Source organism: Cuculus canorus, chromosome 8 (genome assembly GCF_017976375.1).
Source record: "Cuculus canorus isolate bCucCan1 chromosome 8, bCucCan1.pri, whole genome shotgun sequence".
Taxonomy (NCBI): Eukaryota; Metazoa; Chordata; class Aves; order Cuculiformes; family Cuculidae; genus Cuculus; species Cuculus canorus.
The window spans coordinates 2,157,310-2,184,093 of NC_071408.1; the positions used below are offsets into that span (position 1 = coordinate 2,157,310).

At 44.8% G+C, this 26,784-nt stretch overlaps 2 protein-coding genes across 8 annotated transcripts in view; one reads left to right on the forward strand and one right to left on the reverse strand.

Annotated features, from left to right (window-relative positions):
• C8H1orf21 (chromosome 8 C1orf21 homolog) overlaps positions 1 to 3,806 on the forward strand; it is a 120,532-nt gene extending 116,726 nt beyond the window's left edge. For all 4 annotated transcript variants that reach the window (XM_054073223.1, XM_054073224.1, XM_054073225.1 and 1 more), the window contains one exon: positions 3,064 to 3,806. In XM_054073223.1, the coding sequence (XP_053929198.1) occupies positions 3,064 to 3,102 (39 nt within the window). In that variant the 3' untranslated portion in view covers positions 3,103 to 3,806. The remainder of the gene's footprint in view (positions 1 to 3,063) is intronic.
• Positions 3,807 to 12,010: 8,204 nt separating this feature from the next.
• Positions 12,011 to 26,784, reverse strand: part of EDEM3 (ER degradation enhancing alpha-mannosidase like protein 3) — a 30,628-nt gene continuing 15,854 nt past the window's right edge. For 3 of the 4 annotated variants that reach the window (XM_054072958.1, XM_054072960.1, XM_054072961.1), the window contains 12 exons: positions 26,391 to 26,516; positions 25,736 to 25,819; positions 23,744 to 23,827; positions 23,116 to 23,240; positions 22,452 to 22,617; positions 20,438 to 20,592; positions 19,565 to 19,718; positions 18,875 to 19,069; positions 17,957 to 18,122; positions 17,297 to 17,482; positions 16,387 to 16,434; positions 12,011 to 15,779 (listed from right to left, as the gene is read on the reverse strand). In XM_054072958.1, the coding sequence (XP_053928933.1) occupies positions 15,376 to 15,779; positions 16,387 to 16,434; positions 17,297 to 17,482; positions 17,957 to 18,122; positions 18,875 to 19,069; positions 19,565 to 19,718; positions 20,438 to 20,592; positions 22,452 to 22,617; positions 23,116 to 23,240; positions 23,744 to 23,827; positions 25,736 to 25,819; positions 26,391 to 26,516 (1,893 nt within the window). In that variant the 3' untranslated portion in view covers positions 12,011 to 15,375. The remainder of the gene's footprint in view (positions 15,780 to 16,386; positions 16,435 to 17,296; positions 17,483 to 17,956; positions 18,123 to 18,874; positions 19,070 to 19,564; positions 19,719 to 20,437; positions 20,593 to 22,451; positions 22,618 to 23,115; positions 23,241 to 23,743; positions 23,828 to 25,735; positions 25,820 to 26,390; positions 26,517 to 26,784) is intronic. The other variant, XM_054072959.1, reaches the window with a different exon arrangement.

Consider the following 26,784-nt stretch of genomic DNA (forward strand, 5'->3'; position numbering starts at 1 on the left):
AGACAAAATGTTTTGTCTGAAAAAAAGGCGAAGGGAGGGAGGGGATTATTTGGCTTCCTCGTAGTATGTTTTCTCCCTCTCCTGCTCTTTTTAGGAGGATAAATGCCCATTACTGTGTATTTGCTCAAAGAGACCGACTGGCCACGAGCCCTCCTTCAAGAGGATGCTAAAGTACCTGCTTGGCTTTCTGCTCAGGAGAAAAGGAGCTGCTCCAGGACTTAACTGCTGTTTCCCTTGTGCTTAAAGACTAGTATGTGCTTAGCCCTGCTGAACTGGGCCGGGACGCTTCGGACTTTGCTGGTCTGAACGCCACACGCTTCTTTTTCGTGCTGGAGTTCAATGCTGGGCTTGTGTTGGCGTCGGTCTTTGCAGCGTAGCCAGGGCAGGGGGTGTAGGATGGGTGCACGGGTATGTGCAAAACAGGGTGTCTCTCATCACAGCCAATTCCCACCCCTGACAGAGCTAAACCTCCCGGAGCGCCGTGGTCCTGCGGGTTGTATCGCATCCCGCCACTGAGAGGGTGGACGTGGCCCTTCCTTTCCCCAAGGAAAGAAAAGCGACATCGTCTTGACATCATATTAACCTCGAGTGAAAGCAAACCCCCTAATTTTGCATGCAAGCTGCCAGCCCGCTGTGCCTTCCCTCCGACGTTATTCTTGGCGTGTGACAAATGCGTCCGCTCCCGTGCGTGGCAGCGTGCTCCTCCACACAGCTCTGCGACAGAGAGGGACAGTCAATATGAAGACCTCAGCCAGTCGCCGAGCGGCTGTAGAAGCCTTTTCTCGTCGCCCTGCTCAGTCGCCAGCTGGCACGTTGGCTCGGCTGTCCCTGCTGAAGCGAGCGCCAGGGCAAAGCCAGCGCTGGAGCGTTTCCCTGCAACAGCCACGGCAGCCTGGGGCTGCAGCGGGGCTCCTCGCCTTGCTGTCAGGTGTTGGCACCTCGGAGGCGTCAAATTAGCTGGTTGGGTCAGGGTTGTGGGTCTGTGCTGGGCTCGGTGGGTGGAAGAGCTGCATGTCACGCTGGAGGACAGCGTGGGAGGTGTTTCTGGCATTTCAAGCAGTTCTTCTCACCCTCCTCCCCTCTTCGGCTGTGCCGCTGCTGCCCGCTCGGTCACGGGATGGAGCAGGCTAGCGGGAAGCTTGGGATGGCAGAAGATCCCTGCCCACCGGCAACTGAGGGCCGCAGCCTTGAAGGCGACCTCCAAGACACCATCGTGTCTCCATCTGCACCAGCGTGAGGATGGCAGTAAAGTGCCTGTCGGCAGCAGCCTGGCTCTCGGCAGCCTTCAGGCAGTGGGCGAGAGGTGGTATTATGCCATGGCAAGGACTTCTTCAGCACATTCTTTTGAGGTGGAATGAACTTAGTTGCGGTGGGTCAAACCCAGGAGGAGAAGAACAGCAGGAGGAATGAACATAAGATGGCTTTTTTCCCATGTTTTGGGTCTGTTTCAGCCTTTAATAGCACTGATGGCCCCTGACGAGGGGCGTGGTGGGAACGATGGGCCGTCGGGCACCTACTTGAGCAGGAGGCCAGGGAACCAGGGAGATGAGTCCCCTGGAAGTGCCCCGAGCCTCAGTCATCAGTCACTACTGGTGGCTTTCACAGCTCTGAAACATCTTGGACAAAGCCTTCATCACCAGGCTCACAATTTTGTCCAAAAGTCCAAACAAGTGGATGTGGGCTTCGTTGCAATGTATTTTGACATTTCTTCCTTCCGAGTCAATTATTTTACTTTAAAAAGATGTATTTTTTTCTTTCTTTCTGGGTTGGTCGTTGCTGAATGGATTTAGTCTCTTGGGGGTGGGTGGGTTACCATACTAAGAAAGCCCTTTTACTGACAGTATTAGGTTGTAGAGAGCTGTTGAAGTGTTGCACGTGCCTGGGTGTGGACCCTCCCACAAAGTGCTCTGCACAATTAACAGTGGGCTTTTAATTACAGAAACATTTCGGAGCCTTTGTTCCCAACAAGTAGCCCAGCCATGCGTCTCAGATAAACCGATGACTGCATAAAGAAACATCTCTCCTTTTTCTTTTATTAACTTTCTTTCTTCCCCTCCCACTCTTTCCAGACAGGACATTGACCGGTTTTGATTTGTGGGGCCACTGGGTACCCTTTGGGTTGACTTTCACACATTTTATCACTGCTGAGTTGGTCTCTTCTGCTTACAGGATGTTGTTGAGCTTTTACACTTTATTGCAAGGCTGAGGCTCTCGTGTTTCTCCTTCTCTTCTTCTTCTTTGCCAGCCCTTTGCTCAGCTGCTGGGATTTTCCATGCGAGCACTCGGCTGACGCACGTGGGGAAGAGTCCAGAGGTTGAGATATTCAACACACTTGTTTTATGCGGGATATCTTGTGTGTAGAAAAGCTCGGTTGCCGTGTAGAGAAATGATGACAGCAGGTCCCGTTGAGTCCTCTTGATGCTTTGCCAGAAGCAGCTAGCGAGGAACAGGACGTGTCTTCTCCAGACCTTCTTGAGGGTGATGCCTAGATAGGTTCTACTGCCAGCCTTGTGTTTGGGGTAAGATGTGAGGTGTAACGCGACTGGTCTGGGTTTTGTGAAGCTTAGCCTGTTTCCTGCTGCTGTACAAGTATAATTGCAATAGGAACAGCATCGTTTGCTCTTACGTTAAACTCCCGCTGGGGCTGTCAGATGAGGTGCTCGTGTTCGCAGCAGCTGGCTTGCGTTACTCATAGGATTACGCCTGTTGTTGCTTTTCCCTCTGAGATGGCATTTTCATGACGAATCTGTGGTGTTGTGTCCATCGAGGTGTATCTGTGCATAAAAGTAAGTCAGTTTATTGAAAACCACCTCTGGAATTCAACAGAGGGGATGAGATTTGTGAGATTAACGGTGACGGACAGGGAAGGCTCTTCTGTCCTGGCTTCATGCAGACCTTCCAGAAGCAGTTGAGTTGTGCAAACTCAATTCCCTATTTTTAAGGTTTCTCCCCAGCTCTGAACTTAAATCTCCTATGTTTGAGGAACTGATATGAATGATGAGTGAGTGCCCCCCTTGCTTTGTGTCGCTCCACTCCCTTACTGTCCGGCTTTTCTCCTTGCAGGGTCGCGATTACTGTTCAGAAGAGGAGGATGTCACATAGTGCCAATTCTGCCACTCGCACCAGGAGTACTACTGTGTAAATAGATTACAACCCAGTCGAGACCTTTTGGAAGTCTTCTAGAGCGAACAGCACTACATAACAGAAGAAGACCATTTCCACATTATATGCTCCATTCAGTTACAGTGTTTCTTAATGAACAGATGAGGAATATTGCTAAGAACTCGTAAGGAACTGTTTTTGTTGCTGCTAGTTAAAACTTGTTGCAACTTCTCACTTTTTTCTGTGTCCAGATACGCAGCAAATCCTTAAAAGTTAATCCGAAAGACGTTGTTGATTTTATTGAGGCTTCTGGCCTGTTTTCTATCGGATGAGGTAGTGTTATACAAAGCTTCCATAAGTGAACATTCAAGCATCTAAGAAACACCCTTAAGCTGTCTGTCAGTCCGCGTTCGGGCCGGAGTGCTTATTCATGCTGGTGATTCCAAGCTTTGGAGATGGGATGTTTTTGCCATGGCAGGCCTTGTTTCTCTGCTGAGAAGAAGCTGAGAAACTGTTATCCATTAAAAGCATGTTATCACTGAAATACTGGAAGTGATGCAAGAGCAGGAATTTGTATTTTAAGAGGAAAAAGAGTTTCATTTAATAGGTATCTTAATCGAGGACTAAGCTTGCAGTACTGGCTTTGCTGAGCACGAATGGGAGTGTGATCACAATCATTTTGAATCTCTTTTTTTCTAAGAAAATAAACATTTTACTGTTTGTATGTATTCTTGTCTTTTAGCATTCATACGGCACGATAGTTTTAAGAGTCGGGGGGCAAGGAAGGCAAAAGCAGCCCTCCATGCTGATGAGGCTCTGGAGCTCATCTCTTAGAGCAGCTGTCGTACGTGCCCTCTAAAGTTTATTTTTCCATATTTTACAGAGAGGATATTACTTTCTCCAAAGCAGGTGTGATATTTTTAACGAACGCTGTCATGAGTTAAAAAAACAAACAAACAAATCTTAAGGAAAGACAAATACAGCTTTTGTATTTCTTATTTCAAAGGAGATTGATTGTTAGCTGTGCTGATTTTCCTTCTTGCTTTGACAGCACGTGCGGGTCAGGTTTGCCCACGGAGAAGCTTTGTCCGGGCATGGGTTGCTGTATGGCATTGATTTCTTTGCTCTGCTGTGTGTGATGTGTGGGGAACAGGCCATGAGATTGTGTTTAGAGCATCTTTTGCTGAGCCTTTGAAAGGGCGTCGAGTCCTTCCAAAATGACCTGTGACTTCTGGAAAAGTCTCTAAAATAGCAGGGAATTTCTTGACTGAAGGTATTTCCTCCTGTGTTCACTCTTAGTCAGGTGAGAGAGGCTACTGTGCAAGGTTTAGGTCTCTGTCGGTGCTGTGCCGTACCGTATGTCCAAAAATCAGAGCAACTTTCTCCTGCTTCCTTCCACGCACTGGATTTTCTGTTGGCTTTTTGGTGGCAGTGGGGTAGGGAGGACCCACCGGGGAAAGAGACCCAGGAGTTTGTGCAACCTCAACGTTTGTGAGGCTGCTGGATCAAGCTGTCTTCTTCAGTTAGAAACTGCTTCTGAACGCTGGAAACCACCCGGTCCTCCGGCCTCCCGTCAGCCTCAGTCCGAGTTTTGTGGTTGCTGTTCTGCAGGTCTGGGACAGCTCAAGCGCTACGTAGCTTCAGTAGATTTCCATCTAGAAGCTCACTGATGGGTTTCAGGAAGCTCTCTGGCAGGTTTCACCACAGGCATCTTTATCCTCTTAATGGTCAAAAATTGCCAACCCTTTCTTATTGTCCTAAATCCTCACTGTGTTTTGGCAGCTGCTTTGACCACACGACTCTTCGTGAAGCATCTCAACCCATCACAACGTCCTTCTTATGGCTGTTGGCATCTCTCAGTGCTATGAAGCCATTTGATCTGTTAGGAATTCTTTGAGATGATAACGCTGTCCTCTGGCATAGGATTTTCTCCGGAATCCATGTCAGCTGTCAAGCAGGTAGCAATGCTAAGGAGAGTCAAGAGGCGGCACATTTCAATTATTTAAACACTTTAATTAATCAAGAGCCCTGGGGCGTGGTCCCGCAGGTCCTTCTCTCCTAAGTGCTATATCAAGCTTTCGCAAGTACTACAAGAGTGATGGAATCAGGTTTGTCCTTTTCATACGTGGTTCTTTCTCAGGATGCCGAACATCTCACGTATGACTTTCCCCACACAGCCCCTGTGTGCTTCTTCCATCTCAGAAGGCTGCGATCACATCGTTCAGGTGCTCACACTTGTACTTCATTCGCTTGGGCCCTCCAGCAGGAGAAGCTCTGGGCCAGGGCTCCGCATGTGATGATGTGCGGGACCAGGAATGGTTTCTCTCCAGCGCAAAACCAGAGAAAAACAACTGAAGGGCTTGAACAAAGCCCCAGCGCATCCTGTTGGGGAAAAAACGGCCAAGATCCTTTGGCAGAGCAAGGTTGACGTGGTTGGATGGACTTGCTGAGTTACTGCAGGATTAAGCTCTGTAGCAACCACTAGAGAGCGTAGGTTGGCAAACTATGGGCTCTGCAGAGATTCCCACTTTTTCATGGAGATCAGGGCTGGGTATAGAAGCTCTCTGGGCTTTTGCTGCTGTCGCTGGTGATTTTTAGGATGTCTTGGACTCACTGGAACGTTCAGAAAAATGCTGTTTCCTCTGATTATCCCTCTACATCCTTATTTAGACTTATCTTCTTTTGAAGACACACCTGGACTGACCAGAGCAGGAACCACTTCAGCTCACCGCCACGGACTCGTGCCTGCAGGCGTTTTATTTCCCTGATGCTGTTGGGAGGTGCACAGATGTTACGGCATCGTGGGTGAAGAGCAACCTGGAAACCCTGTGGACAGATGGAGAGGATGGATGTGCAAATAGATGTAACTGAGAAACCAGTTGGCAGACCTTGGCCAAAATGCCTTTGAGGAGGATCATCAAAGCAGATGGTTAATTATCTGACTACTAAGGCTGCTGTTTCCTGAGTCCTGTGAACTTTGAATGCTGGACTTTGGCCTCCAAACTACACCATCCAAAACTTAACATTAATTTCTTCCTTTGCTTTCAGACAGAGGTTGGTTTTTCTCCATTAATTTTCTGCTGAGATCCAGAAGTCCCAGATCCACGTCCTCACCTGCCACGAGTCCTTTTTTCGCCACACACAACCTGGGTTGACTTCCTGTGCCTCTCCATCCCGTCGTGCACAGCAGGAATAGCAGGGCTTCCAAATCCTGTCTGGAATCCAGGTGAAACCTTCAGCCCACGAACGCCCTCATCCCATCGTCACCGATGACCTCCAGCCGGCGGTATTGGGTTTGGTGCTGCTACAGGGCACGACGGCCACTGCTGTGGGAGAAAGGAGGCTGCAATCGGCGATATTGCGTGGGGTTTTTGCAGCTGTAGAAGAGGCTGATGACTGCCCACAAAGCACAAGAAGTACCTCAAAAGCTGAATTACGAGACAAGCGTGAAGGAGTAGATGCAGCACCGGAGAGACATGTTTATGCTCCGAAGACGTCGCCGTCGTCATGCGAAAATTAGACTGAAGATAAATATTTGGTTCTCAGCTATTTCAGTTTTATCAAGTCTATAAAATTAGACTTGTAATTACCTGTCACTTCGATTTTGGAGTTAGCGATGACTCAACTCCCGACTGGCTCGGCTGACACGCCAGACCTGAAGGATGGGAGAGGCTCAGCTGGGGAGTGGCTGCCTCTGCCGGGGAGCGTGTGTAACACAAGCTTTGGATAAAGGACACTGATTTCCAGTCGCATTTCTGTCCCACCAACAGCTTTAGTAAGGGTTGCTGCTTCGCAGGTGACAGTCCGTGACGGTCGCGGGCTTCGTGTATAACGCAAATGATTCATACTCACGTTTTACAGTGGGTATCACCACAGCGGCCGTTTCCCCTCTGTTTTCTAAACTGAGAGCTGAGAAACTGGAGCTCTGATGGCTCAGTTGGGTATCTTCACCTCCCCATCATATTGGGGGAGACCTCCCTCAGCTTGCAGTCATCCTGCGAGGAGCAGCAGCAGCTCAGCGCCGTTCCCTGCCACCTGCTGGCACCTGGGAAGAGCATCAGTCCACACAAAACCAGGTCCCTGGTGCAGTCACCTCTGTAAGCTTAAGTTTTCTAACCCTACAGACATCAAGCAGCGTATTCCAAAGCTGACATAGTCTATACAGCCTTGTGGATGCAAGTATGCATCCAGCAAGAGCCCCACACACCCCACGGCAAGCAGGATGGGGGATCGCTGCTTTTTGGCCCCTGCTCTGGGTCTCGATAGTGCTGGGAAATGCTCTGTTTTCAGGCTGACCTGTTTCATTCTGTAGGTGTTTAAGAGGAGATGAGGACTGCAGGGATGGTTTTGAGTGGGCGTTACTGCTGGCGAGGAAATCTTGGGGTCAAATAGCCAAAAAGCCGGGTAAGCACCAAGTGAAAATTGATCTTCTTGTTGTTGTGCTGTTGTAGCAAAGGGAAAAGAAGTCCCAGAGCACAGGACAGCTGTGAAAGTTCAAAATGGTCATCTTTGCTTTTAATTTAGCTGCATACCTGTAGCCACAGCTAAAAGCTCGCTTTGAGGCTGGAGTTGGCAGAGTCATCATTGTCATCATAGTCATCATCATCATTCTGTTCTGCTTCTTCTGTTTCATCATCTTCTTTATCGTCTTCATCAGTATCATTAATGTGTGGGACCGTGAGCTACAGTCTGTGAACTCCAGAGGATGGTCACCTACAGTGCCATCCTCATGGTCACCTCAGCCCTGCACCCACAACACCAACAGGACGTTTTGGGGCAAAAGTGTCCTTTTTTTGATTTAAAGGCTTGCCTGCAGCGAGGGCAGCCGGGCTGGAGGACCCCACTGTTGACTTTCACCCAATTTACCAAGAAGCTGCTTGAATGAAGACGCTGGGCAGGGTGAACCCCAGCTTTGAGTCGCATCGTCATCCGATGGTCACTGATTTATCCGCTGTCACACAGCGAAACAAGCGTGCGATTTCTTCCCTCAGAATGACTCCCTTCTTCCCTGCTGCTCTGCCATCCACGATGGTTCCTGTTTAAACCAGGAGACCTGAACTTTTATTTCAAGATGCATTAATAGCCGCAGCCTCTCCTTAATGAGTTCGTTAGCAGGAGGCGTTGCCTTGAATTGGCCGTTCGCAGGGCAGGAGCAATGCCCAGAGTGAAGCAACGAGCATCTTCCATCACTGCAGCCTTTCCCCCCTCCCCGTGAGCCTTCCAGGTGTGCATTGAATACAAAATTTATTCCCCTTGTACATTCCTATACATAAAAAAAAATCTCAATTTTGAGACAAAAAGTTCTCGAGTGCGATTGCGGCGAGAAACTAGAAAGCTGTGTGTGGGAACTGAATGATATTCTGGGGGTTTTGGCATTCTGCTTTTGTGCCTATTAATAATCCCGCAGCGTGAGTCATATGGAGATGCATTTATTCACTGAGTCGGAGAGAGCTGCCACCCAAAATAGCAGCTATGTAATTTTTTATGATGCTGTAATGCCAGTGTGGCAAAGATTGACATCATTTAACAGAGATGCTCCCTGCCTGGCAATCAAACAACCCGTGTCGAGCCTGAAAATAAATGTGGAAAGGCACGTGCTCAGTTATGTAAAACGGCCGGGAGAGACGGCCTGTGTGGGAAATGCCTTTTTTGCCCTTCTCTGCACATCTTCTGCCTTTCACCTTTCTAAGTCTTCTTCGCTAATTTTCTTAAACTGGAGTGTGAGGAGCATTTGGCCCGAGGAGGGGTGGGAAACGGCTTTTGTTGCTGACAGAAGGATTGTGCACATCTCTAACCGTCAATATTTCCTCTCGGACCATCCAGCTGCCACTGAGGCCGGTACTGAAATCCTGAAACGCATCAAATTCAGCACAACCAGCTCTGAATCACTCATCATCTTCTTTGGGTTGGAAAGGACCTTAAAGCCCCTCCAGTTCCACCCCCCTGCCATGGGCAGGGACACCTCCCACTGGCTCAGGCTGCCCAAGGCCCATCCAACCTGGCCTGGAACACCTCCAGGGATGGGGCAGCCACAGCTTCCCTGGGCAACCTGGGCCAGGGCCTCACCACTCTCATGGGGAAGAAATTCCTCCTTACGTCCAGTCTCAGTCTGCCCTTCTCCAGTTTATACCCGTTCTCTCTTGTCCTGTCACTCCAAGCCTTTCTGAACAGCCCCTCTCCAGCTTTCTTGGAGCCCCTTCAGGCACTGGAAGGTCACTCTAAGGTCTCCTCAGAACCTTCTCTTCTCCAGGCTGAACAACCCCAACTCTCTCAGCCTCTCCTCGTCTAGGAGGTGCTCCAGCCCTCAGATCATCTTTGTAGCCTCCTCTGGACCCGTTCCAACAGCTCCATCTCCTTCTGATGTTGGGGATTCCAGAACTGGACACATTACATTCTATTTCTTCTCTTTCTCTGCCCTCAGGTCTGTCCATCCCAGGGTGGTGCCCAAGAGCACGTGTGGTGCCACCCAGTGCTCTGCGTGCTTCTTATTGCACAATTTTGGCTTAAATGGCTCTGCCGCCGGCTCCGCCCCGGTGTCATGTCCTCACGCTGTGCCCTCCACCAAAGGATTCCTAAAGATGAATTCACCCACGCTGGGCTTTAATAGCTTGGGTGAACTTTCCCAGGCAAACAGTGTTTTATAGGGACGATTCCAGCTGGAAACGTTTATTAACATTATCTTTTATGCAGCACTTAAGAAGAAAATGGGACTCCTGCCACCGGCAGCTTCGGGCTGATGTGAATGATGGGTTTGGGGACGAGCAGCAGCTGAAGATGAATTTGTGCTGTGCGAGAGCTGCGCAAGTTCTCCAGCTTCGGGTGACCTCTGTAGAGAGAGGAAACGCGAAGATTGAGCAACAGCCCATCGGCACAACTATTGGTGTAAAATAATGATTAAGGATGGTTTTAGTAGGAGGCGCGATGTGCTGATGCCACCATGCCGAGGGGTCCTGGGGGGCTCTGTAGGGGCCCCAGAGCACATAAATCAATCCTGAGGGTCCCTAGAGGGGTCCTGGGGGGTTCTGTAGGGGTCCAGAGCATCATAAAGCAATCCGGAGGGTCCCTAGAGGGGTCCACGGTGCCTCCTTTACCCATTGTGCATCACATCTGTGCAACGAGCATGGCTGAAGAGCAGGAGGGTCAGGGATGTGTTCAGAGCCAGAAATAAATAACTGAATATTCCTGCTTTTATGTTATAAAATGGAATATGCCAAGAGGGGCAGTGCTGGGGGCCCCCAGCGCGGGGGTTTGCATAAGATTTTTGCCTTTTCAGATGCCGCCGTCAACAGGGGAGCGACTCCTCGTTACATCAAAGAGCATCTGGGCATCACAGCAGGCAAAGTGGCGAGGAGGAAGGTGGAAAGATAAAACCAGATCCTCTAAGGACTCAGGGAGCATTTTGCTAAAAGGGAACTTTGGTGGTTCCTGTAAGGCAGGTCTTTTTCTTCAATGATAAGTAACAATCATTGATAAGGGCTTGCAGAGGGGCTGCTCCAAGGTCTCTCCAGTTACCCCAGTAGGGAAACAAGAGAGAGACCACTTTGCTGCTGGTGGTGGCCCTGTTCTGACCACCTGAGCCCCATTCCACCACCCGTGAGGCTCCAGCAGTGGGGAGGGACCAGGTTAACCCCTCCGTCACTGAGCCTCAGGCTCTGGTTTCCCACGGTGTGTGTGTTGCCTGCCTGAGAACCGGGGTTTTGCAGAATTGGTGCTTCCTCTGAGCAGCCGCGGCGGTTAGATCAATGCTTGGTAGATGGAAGGATGGGGAAGAAGAACATGAGCAAGGTGGGGATGGGACTGCCTTCTGGAAGGGCAGAGCAGAAGGGACACCACGAGGATTATGAAGGAAGCTGGGAAAATGCAAAGGGATGCAGCCACAACGCACTGTTCCATCGCACTGGAGATCTTAGTCCTGAAGGGTTCAGTCTGAAGCCCTCTGCCCTGTCTCCAGCTTAACCCTCCCTTTTCTTTTGTCCATCCCTGTCTCTTCGCGTGTTTCCTCGTGGTAATCTTTGCCCATCCCTGATAAAACACAGAGCCCGTAAGCGCGGCAGCGGCTGCCAGGGCAATTGTGGGGACCAGAGCAAGGTTTGAGGAACACAGACTGCTCCCAAGGGAAGTGTAATGGATGCAAAGGATGCACAGAGGACTAAGCGTGGTGTTAACATACCCTACGCAGCAAAAGGCTTCTTGAGGAGCCCACATTCAAGACCCTTCTAGGGATGAGGAAGGCAAAAGGTACCTTTGCTCCAAAACACTCCAGTCCCTCAAGTCCTGACATCTCCATAAGGAATTCAGCTCTTCATCAGCAAAGTTGGCACTGCTTTTTGCTTAAGGAGTATAAACACTGCCAACACCTGAACTATGACTTAAATCTAAAGGTCCTAAATATTTTATTTTCTCCCTAACTTCCCTGGAGGAAAAGCTCATAGGAGTAGAGGGGTCAGGGAACAGCCACTAACAGAGAAAGGGAGCGATGGAGTGCGTTTCCTCTGAGACTCACCTCATCAGGCCCAGGAGAGAACCGCTTTCAATTCAGTGGAAAGTCCAGGAGCAGAAGTTATGCTTTAAACTTCTGAGGATCTGTATTCTCCCTGCAGGAATGGATTTAAAAAAAATATAACAAACAACAACAAAGTCACGGAATGAGAGAGGTTGAAACAGTCTGGTCAGAGCAGCTCCGAGAGCCTTCACAGGCTGCTGCCAGTTTTATATGGAAAAGGTGGTGGTTGGGTCACATCGAATACCTGTTTGGCTCTCTCACAGTGAAGTTATCGCAGGTTGCAGAGCTTCCTGCAAGGCAAGGTACCCGCTGCTTTCATGCGGCGCTGAGCACCCTGCGCGGTCCTGGCAAAGCATGGGTGCGAGCAGCCCCACACACGGGGCAACTCAGAAAGCAGCCTCGATGCAGCGCAGCTTGACCAGAATATTTACATTTTATTAAATCTTTACAATCAGCAATTATAATCAAGTACAGAATTATGTACACAGATTATATACATTTTAGCCCAGACTTATACATCACAGTACATAGTTGCCCTTAGAAATATTGTATATGTTTGTCACCAGTGAAACCCAACCATCGTGTTACAGCACCTGGGATTAAACCTCTTTCATAAGAAAATATACGGCTGTAAATTGGGCTGAAAAAAAACACCAAACCCTAAAAAATCTGAACATACAATATTTCATTCACAGAATGGTTTTTTTTCCCTATGTTCTGACTGATGCCTTTTGCATATTGTTCTGGTTTTAACCTCTCAACACACGCTTATTCGTGCCTACCGCTACGCCTTCGGGTACGCTGGCCGGAGGAGGACCAGAGCCGGGCTCGTTGTGAAACTTCATTGAGAAACAATAAATGTAAACAATTGAGACGATTCCTCTAAAACTGAATAAGAAATTAATTGGCTGATCTGAAGGACATGGCATGGAATAAGTGCAAGCTCCAGCTGCGATTCCTGAATTCTTCAGTGTTCAATACCACACCAGTAAAAGGGCACCACCACACCAAGAAAGAGACAATGAGGAGGCGTCTAAAAACCTGGGAAGAACACTTACTCCCTTCTCCAAAAGTTTTGATGAATACATTCTTTTCGCTTTCCAAGAAGACAGTGACAGAAAACTGAATTATTTTCAGAACGATATGAAAAGGTTGAACTAAAGCTCATTTCCTCGTAAGGAAACACAAAGTGAAAATAACCTGAATAAAACTGCCCCCCGATTTAGTCGTTTCCCAAAAGGCAAAACCTTATCTTACTCTGTTCTGTAAACAAAGCTATGGCTTTTGTGATGGTTTAATAGGTAAAGTAAAAGAAACTGAGCAAAATAAACAACCCAAAAGGAAGGAGGCAGGAGTTCTCTGAGGTAGGCCACCACCAAAATGATGCTTTGAATCCATACGGAGTTCTGGGATCGTTCAAATATCCCTTAAAATAGGGGAGCTAATGCCTGTGGCTTTATCAGCAGATGTGGGAAAAGCAGTTAAAAACGAGCTGGTGGTGGCGAGGAAAGTTCATCTTTTAATGAAATTTTACATCTACACCTAAATACGCTGCAAGTAAAAAAAAAAACCAAACCTTTAGCTGCGATATCGACAGCCTCTGCATAGCGACCACAGGGCCTCTACAGCAACACAGACAACGCTGTTTCCACCCAAAAAGCTAAAGAGTATGAAGATGCAGACCGCGTCGGAGAGCACAGGGACAGAAATGCTCCTGTCGTGGCACCAAGCACCCACGGATCATAGAACTGCCGGGGCGGAACTGATCTGCACCCGATGGCTCCGATCCCGCAGCTGCCTGCACTTGGCCACGTCGCTTTGAGCCCAGGGCTGCCGGGGAAGCGCAGCGTCCCTCGAGCACACACCCAGGCTCCAAGTGACGAAGGACACTTAAAAGGCTCCCATGAGCAAACTCTTTAGAGGAAAAAAACCTTAAAAGAAACAAAAACACATAAAAATGAAATTCTCCACTGAAAAGCCCAGCTGCCTCGAGCCCTGCTCATTCAGTCCAAGCCTCCATACGGTTATTTGTGCAAAAGAATTAGAACTACATTTAAAAGCTAATTTATTCAAAAGGACACTTATATGCTATTCTGCTACCACCTCATTTCCTCCTCGAAACTGCCTCCTACTCTAGTGATATCAAGTTACCGTTTGGATAATGCTCCGATTGACTGGCGTGCTCTCAAAAGGTGCCTGTGCATTTCCATACTCTTGAAAGCAAGCGTCACGAAGTAGACACGTACACACCACTTGCCAGGGCTCTCTCCGTTCATACTGTACGAGAGGACACAGAAATAAATACAGTATGGCAGGAATAATTGGCAGTTGCATATTCAGCACGCATCATCCCACCAGCTAAATGAAAGGTGCAACTCAGAAAGGGGCTTTTTTTCTCGTCCATTGTAAAGATGAACATAAACCTTGATTTTTAGCCTGGTGAAGCATATAGGCAGTGTTAATTTACTCTTTAATATAAAACGATTCTTTGAACCACAATTCACTAAAAGCAGTTTATATAAATCAAGTTGGTTTTGGCAGTTTCTTTGGACACAGTCAAAATGTCTCTCAGTTGTTTAAACATCCCCATTTTTATTTAAATAACGTTTTTCATAATAGGGAGAAGAAATTGGGACTTGCACTTACCTGTCACAACCTCCCAAACCCCAGAGCAACATATTATCAGTCATCCTCGCAGCTCACACCACTCTAATCTCCATTATGGACCCAACAGCCCAAAGCCCTGCGCTTCACTACCAGTACTGGCCTCATTGCCTAAAGTATCGCACGTAAAGAAGTTGTGTATAAAAAGAACGACAGCAGAGTCAAGCTGTTAGAAGTCAAACTCGTAGAAAAAGGAAGATGTTTGTTATAGCTGATCTAGTTCTGTTTAGTGTCCTTGGAGAGAATATTGCCAGTTTAAATTCCGTATCTCAGGGTAGATTTGAGTTTTTCAACCTGGGAGGCCAAAGGAAATACCTGTAACTCCACATCTGCCTCAGCCACTTCACCACAGCCCCTCCCGTAACTTTCACAATACATCACAACACTTTTTCTGGCAGACGCCACGGCTGCCTTAAGTTTCCCTGATGGAACCTGCTTACAAAGTACACGTTGCCTTTGGTTTACAGAGTTTCTCTAGGGGAAAGTGGAGCAGAAGGGAAAACTCATGTGTCATCATGGTGGTTCTTCATGGTACCAGATGGAAGGAGTGATGAGCAGTGCTGCTATGTCTCAGTATGATATGTCAGGACAAAACCGAACTGCTTCTAGTTCTGTCTTGCAGACACAATAACTTGGAATAGAATTTCACCTGCTGCTATCAAAGAAGGCTTTCGGCTCAGTGGGGATCAGTGAAACTGCACCTTCGCTCCAACCGAACAGTGGCTGCCCTCTAACCGCTCCCATCAATAACCGTTACGTGGTATGTCAGCCTCACCGCGTTCAGCTTCTGCTTTCCAGACGCCAAGGGAGCGTGACCTCTTGGAGCCTGGAACGCAGGAGTCTGGTTCCCTCCCTGAACGAGCCTTCTGGGTTACAGCACCATGCAGCAGAGCCAGACAAATGCTTCAATTGCACATTCCCATTTTTAAACAGGAAAACTTAAAACAATACAAAGAGCGTGTCCTGGATTTCTGTGGTAATTTCCAGGTAAAACCTGGTTGCTCATCACAATACTGAATATGTTTTCTAGTTCTCAGATATCAGGGCCTCATTTCTACCCAAAGAGTCCTCCATCTATTTACTAACAAATAAGTTATCATTACAAGTCATAGCTCATCCTTTTCCATCATTTCAAATGCTTCTATATCTTCGTTCCAGTCTGCTAATATAGATTCCATAGGTTGGACTTTATTATCCCAGTTAACTTTGGAATTTGACTCTGTCTCTTGTTCCTGAGGCTGGTGATCCTCTTGTGTACACGCTGGCTCCGGAGCACTAGCCTCATCGGTTCCAGCGACGTGGGAATCCTGATTTGAAATGGAAATGCTGTCACTGTCTGAGTGAGCAGGGGATAAAGTATCAGGGTCAGCTACATCAGAGCTTCCTCCTTCTCCAGGCTCCTCACTATCTGCAACAACATCCTGAGGTGCTGAAGTAGCTTCTTCTTCAGAATTCTGTTTATGCGAATCATTTTCAGATAATTTCTGGTCCATATTCTCCATTTCCAAGTCTTCGAGAGGGGAAGAGAAAAAAAATATTTTGAAAAAATGCTGAGGCGGTGGCAATTTATTGCATATTACATAAGCAAGGTAATTTCCCTTGAACTTACTCCTCGAGGAAGTGTAGCCTTTCCATTGATATGAAAGCCTAACGTTATTAAGGAATATATTTTACAAAAAGAGGTGACGGAAGACGTTTAAACAGGGGCAAACAACACAATGAGACTAGATTCCTCGAACTTGAATAATGACTTCTGGGTCAGTGCTAGCTGCTATCCTTCAACATTAAGCAAATACCCACTACGTACACTGAACATTAAATGTTAAGATTTTAAAACACTCCCAGATCCATCAGGATCCCACTTCTAAGCAAGTGGGAGTCAGACAGTTTCATGAGTTTACTGAACTGTGAATTAAAGAGAGCACTAAAGTCAAAGCCTTCCTTGTTACATCTCTAAAAGCAACCACCACCTCTCTCAAGCACCAAGTGAGCTGTAGGACAGCTTAACCGCGCCATTTCCAGGGAGCTGGATGTCTACAGCTAGCGCAGGACACTAACAGTGCAAGACTTGCAGGGAGTTGAACTGCATTATGCCATGTTTAACACGGGATACTTACTGCTATCGATAATGTAGTTTGGAATCATTTTACCTTTAAAGATTGTTGCTGGGATTCCAAAGGGAAGCACGAGGAGGGGGGGAAGAAGCAGATATGGATTACAAATTCTCACACGCAGTGCTATCTTTTGTATTCAGTACTTTGCTAGAGCAGTTTAACCAAAGTTATAAACAGGAGGAGTTTATAAGCATCTGTGGGGAAACAAGACTGTAGCTTTCAGCAGATCTGCTTTGCAAATGTGCAGAAAAACGCTGTTGCAGGTTTATCAGAGAAATTTGCTCCTACATACTCTGCTCGGACAAAGCAGTGCTATGAGGAAGGTTCACAAAAGGAAAACCTAGATTTTTCTGCCATATGCAAAGATTTTAATTGGGAATGTATTAGCTTGCAGTTTTATACAAGGAAAGCTGCAAAACATCTGAGGTCAGCAGCCTCATTTCTCACGATGACCACTTCTCCTTAGATAGGCAAAACGGTTGTAACAGTCGTCTCTTTTCTTCTGTGTACCAAGAATGTCACTAAGGAGTTTGATGAGGGAGGCATTTACAGGAATAGCGAAAACACACACTATTCCTGACACCACTTCAAAGCAGATTATGACAAAAAGGATTCAAATGGAATCCAAAAGGCTATATTTTCTCATTAGTCAAACTGACGTTTCACTTTTGAACAACATTTCTGGATCTTAACTGTTAACTCGCAGGGTGGGGGAACGGATAGTAACACGGATAAAAGTCTCAGATAAGGGCTTTCTTGTGAACAAAACTAACACCAATGTCAAACAGAAAACTAGAGCTCCCAACTAACATGTCTGCACCTTTGGGCAGCAACAGAAATCACTACTGTACATTTAACATCGTGCCACAGCACAGACAGAAGCTGAATTTGTATAAATAACCTCTGATCTTACCTCTATCTTTCGCTTTATCAGAAAGAAGCACCTCCACAGCTTCATACTCGCGGATTGCATCCAGTATAATGTTTCCTTCCTTGTTGAAGAGGAAGAGCATGGGAATTCTGATGTCATCTGTATTCTTACCATCACCGGCCATTTGGAAGAGAGGAGCTGTATCACTACTGCTTCCCTCGTTGTCATCTAGGCAGATGCAGAGGAGAGGCAAAGGAAGCAAACCTTCTGTTAGACAAACGGCCTTACAACTCTGAACTTCAGCAGGTTTTTTGAGCAGCTTTCTACTGCAGTTAAGAGGATCCCAGGCCAAAAATAGCAACTGGGTTGTAAAAAGCAAGATACCAACTTCTGTACTCATTTTCATAACCGTTTTTCATGTGTACCTCAAGTCTCCTGCAACAGTCAGCAGACTGCACTATTTCAACACTTGGCAATCCTTAAAATAACAACTTCTAATCTACAAGAGCAGTGACAATCACCCATCCCAAATTTTTAGCTACACTTTCTATGCAGAACCAAACAGAACCAAAACATTTATTTATCTTCTGAAAGCGCAATTTCTGTGTCGGAGTACTGTCATCTCTGAAAGTTTAACAGCTTCTTGTCAGCTTTCCAGTACCTTCAAATCTGTAAATACAGGTTACATCCACACAAACTTACCAATAACAATGCCGCCTATTGCTCCAGCTTTTTGAATGTTGCGTGCCTTTTCAGCAAACATACACTGGCCTCTCTGCATCAGAGCAATTTTGTCTTTCACTGCCTCAGGATTAGTGATCTCTGAGCATCCATTATATGGCTTAATGGTTGCGACAAATCCTCTTGTCTGTTTGGAGAAACAAAACCGAACAGAATTAGAGCACTAGGTCCAAGCTTGCAAAAGATTCCTAGGCATTTTTATTTCTTCGCTTAATCTAATGCATCGCTGTCTTCTGTCAGAGCAGGCAATCCTTACCCTGGAGCTGGAGGTCTAAGAAGCGAGGAACAACTGAGTGAAAAACTCATTCTCATATTCACTGCATTTTGCCTGTACCTGTGAATTGTTGTTTCTGGAAAATTTTTTTCTGTGAACTGCTAGTCTGGAACCTCTCTTTTGGGCTGCACCTTGCCCAGTTGAAGTCACTGCAACAGAGGCCACTGCCTCTGTGGTATCTTCTTCTTCCATCTAGGTACAGATTTTTATAACAGCTTGAGAAAGAACAGCCTACTCTTACCCTAAAAGGGCTTCTGCAAATTCACGGCTGGAAAGAAACATTAATTTAAGGGAAGGTTTATACATGCACTGCAGATTATATAAATTTGTTTCAAAAATCATAGCACGTATGCGTTTTAAATCCCAAATCATGACTGATGACTCAGGAGCAGAGCTCAGGCCACAGACAGATAAACCACTTATCTAAAAGACTGTCACTGCTGTCATTCTGTCATCGCTGCGCCCTGTCATTTGAACCACTGTAATTAACTGATCACCCTCTAGCCCACCATCCTGAAATAGTACCAGTGCTTGTAAAATTTAGGCTTACACAATAAGGAAAGTAGCAGAAAGCTAGGAAGAGAGCTCATACACATCTTACATACCCCTGCTTTGTGTTTGGATAAATCCATCCCAAACTGCGCTGGTCCAGCAGTCAAGACCACCCTGCCGAAGAACGGGTGGGAAACAATCTGAACAGCACGAGGAGGTAGTTGCTGCTCTTTCTGTTGCTGACTGGAGAGTTCAATCATTTCCTGCATGAACCGCAAACCATCTTCAGCATCGAGTGAACTTGCTGCCTGAGGAGTAAAGGAACGATAAACGGTTTCTTCTTAAATGTTTGAGAAACTTGGAAACAAACAGAACCGAAATTAGGTTTGCTGGGAGAACTCCTACAAAGTTTTTAAAATACAGAGTGGATGCTCACTGGCACTTCACTTCAAATAAGGAATTTAACTATTAGCATCTCCACCACACTGAAGACTACATGAACACAGACACCTCCTAGACAAACAGGAATATCTCACACTGAAAAGTAATATTTTTAGATAAGATGCTGTTAACTGCATCACTTGGACATAAACAACCTCCATCTAATCCCATGGAATATTGGTCTAGAAGCATCGCTGAGGCAAAATACTAAACAAGCATCACCTTGATAAATATAGGTACATATTCAGCTCATGTGCCCCTCCCACAGTTCGGCTGTCCCTCCCGAACCTCTAAGTGTCAAATATCGCTGCTAGTAGCATATTGCTAAAAAAGATTACAGGAAAAGTACTGTCAGGTCTTACTTGTACCGCGTGCTGAACTAACTGTACTCTTCCATCTTTCAGATGGATCAAACTGACTCCCATCTTCTTCAGTATCTCCAGGTGTTCAGGATTACTGGCCATGAAATCTCTGGCTCTCAATGGTGGTTTTGGTCCACTTCCCAGATTCTCTTCTCTGCCAAAAGATATTATAGATCAAAGCTTTAAAAAACCAACTTATTCTTGAGACATAACTCTCATGCTATCTCTACCACTGCAAGATTAGAATTCTTTGGTATAACATTGAGTACAAGCTTCACTGGAGTGCAGCTTTGCAAACTATCTTTTTTAGAAGTTGATGATATTATCAATAATTTTGTAGTGCAAAAAGCACACACAACGTTGATAACAGAACTGCCATAAGCTATCTCTCATTTCTAAGCAGTCCGTGTCATTGTAAGGCTGCCTGAAAACAGTGCTCCTCATACAGTTTCTGCTCGGTTTTACTCGTTAAGTGTAAGTTTCAGAGGCAGTCAGAAGGATAAGCTTCCTCAGCTTTAGCAGATCATTCTAAATTCTTCAAAATAGGTGGAGTTATGTATGGTAGGATGATTTCCTGTAATACCTGCACTACCATGCTCCCTTGGAGTACGTGGCTCATTAACCTCCTCTTCCTCTGAAAGACTCACTAACTCCTACTGGAAATGGACTAAATCTTGCTGATGATGCCAGAAAAAAGGTAACTGATTTTTCCTGTAGGTAGGCTATCCATTCCAAAAGGAGTCCAAACTCGGGCTCAACAAGCTCCAATGACACCTTCCATGCATAACAGACCCAATATTTCTCCTTCCACGCATAACAGACTCTATTCCCATCACTCCTGCTCTAACAAAAGACAGAAAACATTCATCTTACGCTCTGGAAATGCCCCTCGGACAGCTTTTATCCACCACATTTTTCAAAGGTTCACGAATACTTTGAGCAAACATAGGGTCATTTGGGAAAAGAATCTGGGTGTTCGGACAGGTCCAGTCAAAGTTGCTGTCATCCAGCTCTGTGTATTCTGTAGTCTAGAAGGAAAGACACAGATCACCTCTTAAAAATGCAGGTTATATTTCTATACCAAGACAACTGACACATAGACTTATCCTTAAGTAATCTCAGGACACAGAGCAGCTCAACCCAACAAATGTCCTGCAACCACACAGATGCCAGGCTTGAAGAAGACATCACTCTTCTGTGCCACCCCTTGTAATAGTAAAGGGTAACCAGTGCACTACAACCCCTTTCTGATGGATGGATAAATACACCGGTTCTAATTTGTAACTTATCAAACTTTTATCCACGATTTCTAGAAATGCACAAATAGCTGTTTTGTAACACGTGAAACCATGTGGAACATGTATGGTGATCTGCAGCCACATTTAGTTTGTTCTTAGCTTTACAAATAACTGGTCGGATAACCAGCAAGTTAATTTTCTCACCTATAAAAATTAATGAAGTATTTATGTACTTGCAAAGAAAAAAAGAAAAGCCCAACCCTGTTTGCAACGTATTAGCTAACTAAAAATCAAGTATTTAAAGGCTGCCAAAAAAACCAAGACCTAACAGGCTATTAGTTTACTGGAGTAAACACTTCAGAGTATTTATGCTCTTAGTACGACAAACAGTAGTCACGTCACTTAAAGAAGGTCTTGCAAGCACTACTGCGATCATCAGCACAGTAAGGCACGAACCTTTCTGTTTATGAGATTAAATACCAACAGGATGTTGTGTTGCTACTACCAATTATCTCAGACATTTTGGCTTAGTAGCACTGTGTTTACATTAAAAATAATTTACACATTCCATTTTTTCTTAGAATTTTTCCCCACCAGCTAAATTTCTTAGGAGTGTAACACACATCTTCACAGCCTTTTAGCTGTTTAACGCATTTTGTTGACACCATTTCCAGTGGATCTTTCTGGTTCGCATTATGCACGTTAGCAACTTTGACTTAAAGAGCTTAAGAAAACTGCATTTGAACAATTTCCTCTATCATCTTTATTGGCCTTTTATTAACATTTGTTATTCTCAAGAGAGCTCCATGTGTCAGGCCCGCCCTTGCCATCAGCTATAATTGTATGAACATGAGTGCTTTCCTCAGAGCCAGGCATTATTGTAAAACACACAGTAAAAGATAAAAATAGAGGCACACTAACATAAGAGAATTCACATCTCTGATGCCCCAGACAAATCTCTGTTCCCTTTCTCATGCATTTCTGTTGCTTGACAGCAGTTTTGCTGCTTTAAAGATTAATCAAGTCGTCTTATTGAGCAGAAAAACAAAAGAGAGAGAAGTAGTTATAATGCTTCACAGCGCCGTTGTATTACGATAGGTTATTTTGGAAGGTTCTGTAATTCATAAACCCATATATGTTCTCACATTTACACAATAGATGCCCATTGGATGGACTAAAACAATTAACTAACCCAAAAGCTACAGCCGTAGCTCAAACTAACTTTGTAGCAGGCTCAAAAAATCCTTTCAAAGTTTGGCTAGGGTTCAGGTAATAAAATAAGCAACAGAAACTTGGGCATGTTGTTGCAAATATTCTAGAAAAAAATAACAGAAAATAAAGATGAAGATAAAAATATCTTAGTGCGTTATTTGCAAATTTATACAGAGATGAAGAGTGATTTTATTTTTAAATATTGCCAGTATTCCACAGCTTTTTTCTTAAGATTCAGCAGTGCAGAGTTCAGTAATGGCAACATTATTCATATTCATGTGACTGTCACTATTAATATGATGAAATAGTTCATATTAAATGAAGTGTTAAAATTGGTGTGCTGCCTGAAACTGTGATTTTTCCTCCATTTCCTCTCATAAGAAAGGAACCGCTTTAATGTGCCACTAAAACTGATTTAAGTTTGAGCTGTTACTTACTGTGTTTTTTTTAGAGATGGTTTGGTTCGTAGTGGAAAGCCAAAGTGGTAGCAGATGAGCTTCTGTAGTGAAGATATAATCTTCGATGTCAAAAATCATGTCTTCCTTATCAGCAAACAGCAGGTAAAGATATTTAAACATCTCGGCCAGAAAGAAAGAGTCCATTCTACAGAAAAAAAACAGACGACCTTTAGGAAGGCCCCCTTTTTTCCTACAATATCAGTAAAACAAATACTCTTATGGCTCCATGTCCAAAGACTTCATGACTATTATTGTTGAATTTAATTCCATTACCATTCCTTCCACTTGGAAGAAACTATGTTTGGAGGGAAATGATTCAGCATGTTCAGTACAAATCAGCATCATAGGAAGAACAAATAAACCTCTTACACTTCCAGATTTGAGGTATATTTTGTTCAAAACCAATTCATCTATCGCTCTGAGACAAATGAAACGTTATTAAACTAAATATATTTTTCCATAACAAACAATGAAACTACCGGAATAGTTTAAACTCTACGACAAATGGGTAATTTAAGCCTTGGTTATCAAACTGAAGACAGACAGCTACTCACAGGCCAATTAATTCAATTATATAAACAGGCTAATTACATTTTTTCTATAATCTTTTTATGAAAAAAGAAAACTCATCAAGAACTTTTACCTGTCTTCATGACTCCCCGTACGAACATCCTTCATTGCAGCAAACCCACAAGGTACTCTTGCATACTTGTTCAAGTTTTCAATGAGTGTTTTTCCTACTTCTAGATAATAAGGGTCCCCAGTAGCCTACAGAAGAAAAACAAAACCCAAATGCAAACATAGAGGAGCACTCAGACTTACTGTATAATTAGCAGCTTTCATTTTCCTAATGCTAATTTATTGATTCCATATCTTCTCAGGCACCAGTAAAGTCTAGTTTATTGATAGTGTTAAACAGTCACAAGAGACTTCTAAGAGCCCGCTGCATGGCCTTTTATCGATATGCAGATAAGCTCTTGGAAATACAGAAATGGAAGATATTTAGGCATTGCTCTTCTTTGTAAGGTGAAGTGAACATCTTCAAAAACGTGGGCCTTTGTCGCTTAACAGTTTTCTAATTGGACGCATATAAACCAAAATTCCTTGAACAGTTTTTGCGAATCAATACTTTCATCTTGATTATGAAAGAACTGGCTCCAGCAGACAAAATAACTGTATCTCCCAGTCATTTGATATTGAAATAAAACACCAATAAAATTCTTGGTGCTAGACAAAATGACTGCAAGTCAGAGGAATGAAAGAGATCTTACCTTATACAAGAAGTAAGTGCTTTCAGCAAATTCAGGCCTTAAAGGATGCTGAGCCCAGTGAACTCTAAAGTCTGTTGTGAATGCCTGAGGAAGAGAAAGAACAGACAAAAATAAACGCAAGAAAGAAAACCAAACACAGGTTCATTTTGAAGCCTACGTTAACTGTAATTTTGAAGCCTATGCTAAGTGTATTGTAACAGAGAAAGTACACAGCAGTGGAGGAGTGAAGGCCCAGCATCACCCTTAGGATGCTACAAGAAGAGAGTTGGGGTTGTTCAGCTTAGAGAAGAGAGGGCTCCAGGGAGACCTTAGAGCGACCTTCCAGTACCTGAAGGGGCTACAAGAAAGCTGGAGAGGGACTGTTTAGAAAGGCTTGTGGGGATAGGACGAGGGGCAATGGGGACAAACTGGAGAGGGGCAGATTTAGACTGGACACAAGGAGGAATTTCTTCACCATGAGGATGGTGAGGCCCTGGCCCAGGTTGCCCAGGGAAGCTGTGGCTGCCCCATCCCTGGAGGGGTTCCAGGCCAGGTTGGATGGGCCTTGGGCAGCCTGAGCCAGTGGGAGGTGTCCCTGCCCATGGCAGGGGGGTTGGAACTGGATGATCTTTAAGGTCCTTTCCAACCCAAACCATTTTATGATTCTATGAATATCTGTCCAGTTGGCACATCAAAAGCTAAACCAGTGCTCCTGCCCACTTAGTATGATTTTTAAGCTTGGGTTCAGGCAGGAGTCCAGCCTCCACTTGCTTCTCCACGAGCATCCAGCAAGTGGAGTTCTGGCGAGAGATGCCAGCTGAGAACTTGTGCTGCAGAGGCAGGAGGCAGCACGAGCTCCACCAGCACGAGCACCCAGCTGCTGCTGCAATCCAGCCGCGGGAGCCTCGTGACGGGCTGCTACACAGTGACAACCAGAGCTTTGACAAAAATCATTTTTGCAGACCTACCGACTGCCTGACACCTCCAGCACATTGAACTGTCGTTTCAGACTGACAGACTGGTGGCAGCTGTTTCTAACGCAAGAAATACCACAGACTGCAAGTCAGTTATCGAAAAATTTCCTAGTCTATGTATTCACTCTTAAGTTGCACTGGCAAAAGCCACTTCTGTGATGGCTTACGTTCACTTCTAGTTCACACTAGGATTTAAAATAAGTTTTCGCTAAAGCGGATGGCGTATTGGCTTACATGCAGCTAACTGAGCTTTCAAAGATTCCTTTTTAAGTACAAAGAACAGAAAACAATCCAAAAACCCCTAAGGAGCCAAATCACACCATTTTAAAAGCACTCAAAAAACTATGCCAGTGCTTAGAGAGCATTCTTTTGTCTTAATTTCTACATCAGGTGAATGCGACATTAATTAAAATGTTCTCTAACAGAAATAAGCTTACACCAGAGGAAAGTCGAAATTAAAAATGGAGTCAGAAGCTTTCTCATGTATTCTGGGTCATCGCAGATTAAAGACGCAGCTAAACAGCTTTTGTGTGCAGAATTAATTTGCTCAAAGACTGCACTTGCAAAAACTACAGAGAAGTTTGTGTACCAGCTTTCAAGGACTTAATGCAAAATTTCAGAATGTTCTGTCAGAACAATTCAGGCTTGAGTTTCCCTCCGTGGGAATAAATTAATAAAGATGACCATGATCTTAGCATTAACGCATTACATTACTAAGCAGCTACTACTCCAGGTGCTCATACAAGTTTTGCATACTGAAATGAGTCAAGGTCAACTTTGAAAGGCTGAAATATAAAGCCTAAGCATTATTAATAGCAGCAGCTTCCCATTATTGTTTTAATTACAGCATAACTGAAGGAAAAACATTTCACATCCAACACTGTTGTTGTACATGCAGAACTGTAAACCACGTAAGAATGCTGCGGAAATGAGCCTTTGGTTTTAACGACACACATCTACTGTTTTTTCATAAGGGTATCTGAGACTGCTCAAATTGATCTAAGAATCACTTTACACAACAAAAAAATTACTGGCTTACCTCTGGAAGAAAGTTATGCTTTTTTATAACCTGATACAGCATCTCATGGGTTTCAATAGCAGGTCTAATATCGCCCTTCAACACCTAAAATTCAATAATAAGATTAACACTAATTCATCACGCATAGAAATAACATTCAAAGCTAAGTATACTGTGTTCGTTTAAAGCTACAGACCCGTTTCTGCATTTCCAGCAGATACATTCCCCAAGTCTTACCCACTTTCAATGTAAGCCACAGATATTCCACAGGAGCTTTTTAAGCAAAAGCAGTGAGCTCATTAAGATTATTGTCTATGCAGAAAAACGATCTCATTACAGAGAACAGTGGTGGGAATGTGATTTAGTCTGTCTTAAAGAGGCAAATGGCACACAAGCTAGAAAATTTTGCACTAGACCATTACAAAGGCAGCTCGAGTGTTTTCAAGACTGGGGGGAAAGAAGCAAAATCATTCAGACATGCTTTTCTTGACACGGTCAGAACTCCGCACGTTAACTTGCATCATCGCACTGAAGCGACAGGAGGGGCAAGCACAGAAATCCTCCTTCAGTCTTTTTGAAAAATCAAATTACCAAGCTCAACTCGTCAATCATATACCCTGTCTATTCAATAATTTACTTGTTATTAAAAATCTTCTGCATCTGTTTTAAGCCTTACCTGCAATCCAGGGAAGAACGCTAGCAAAGAATCCATCCAGGTCCTAGCATTTAGCATTGGTTTATGAATATGAACATCAAGAAGAAGAGGTGGTTGGCTAATGTATCTCATTATGGCATCGTAGTGCTGACAAACGTCAGAAACATCATGAGTTTATATTATCAATACATTTTACAAAACAGATATAGATCACCCGACTGTGGCATTTTACTTCAACGGAAGAACCAGCACTACACTCTAAATCATTAGATTTGGCAAAGTTGTTTCTAGTTCTGCAGACTAAGAAGTAGTGCAGTAAATAGTGCAAAGTTCCATGGTATCACATGTGATACACATCACTTTTTCCAGGCAACAGTATCATGGAATCATTAGGGTGGAAAAGACATACAAACAG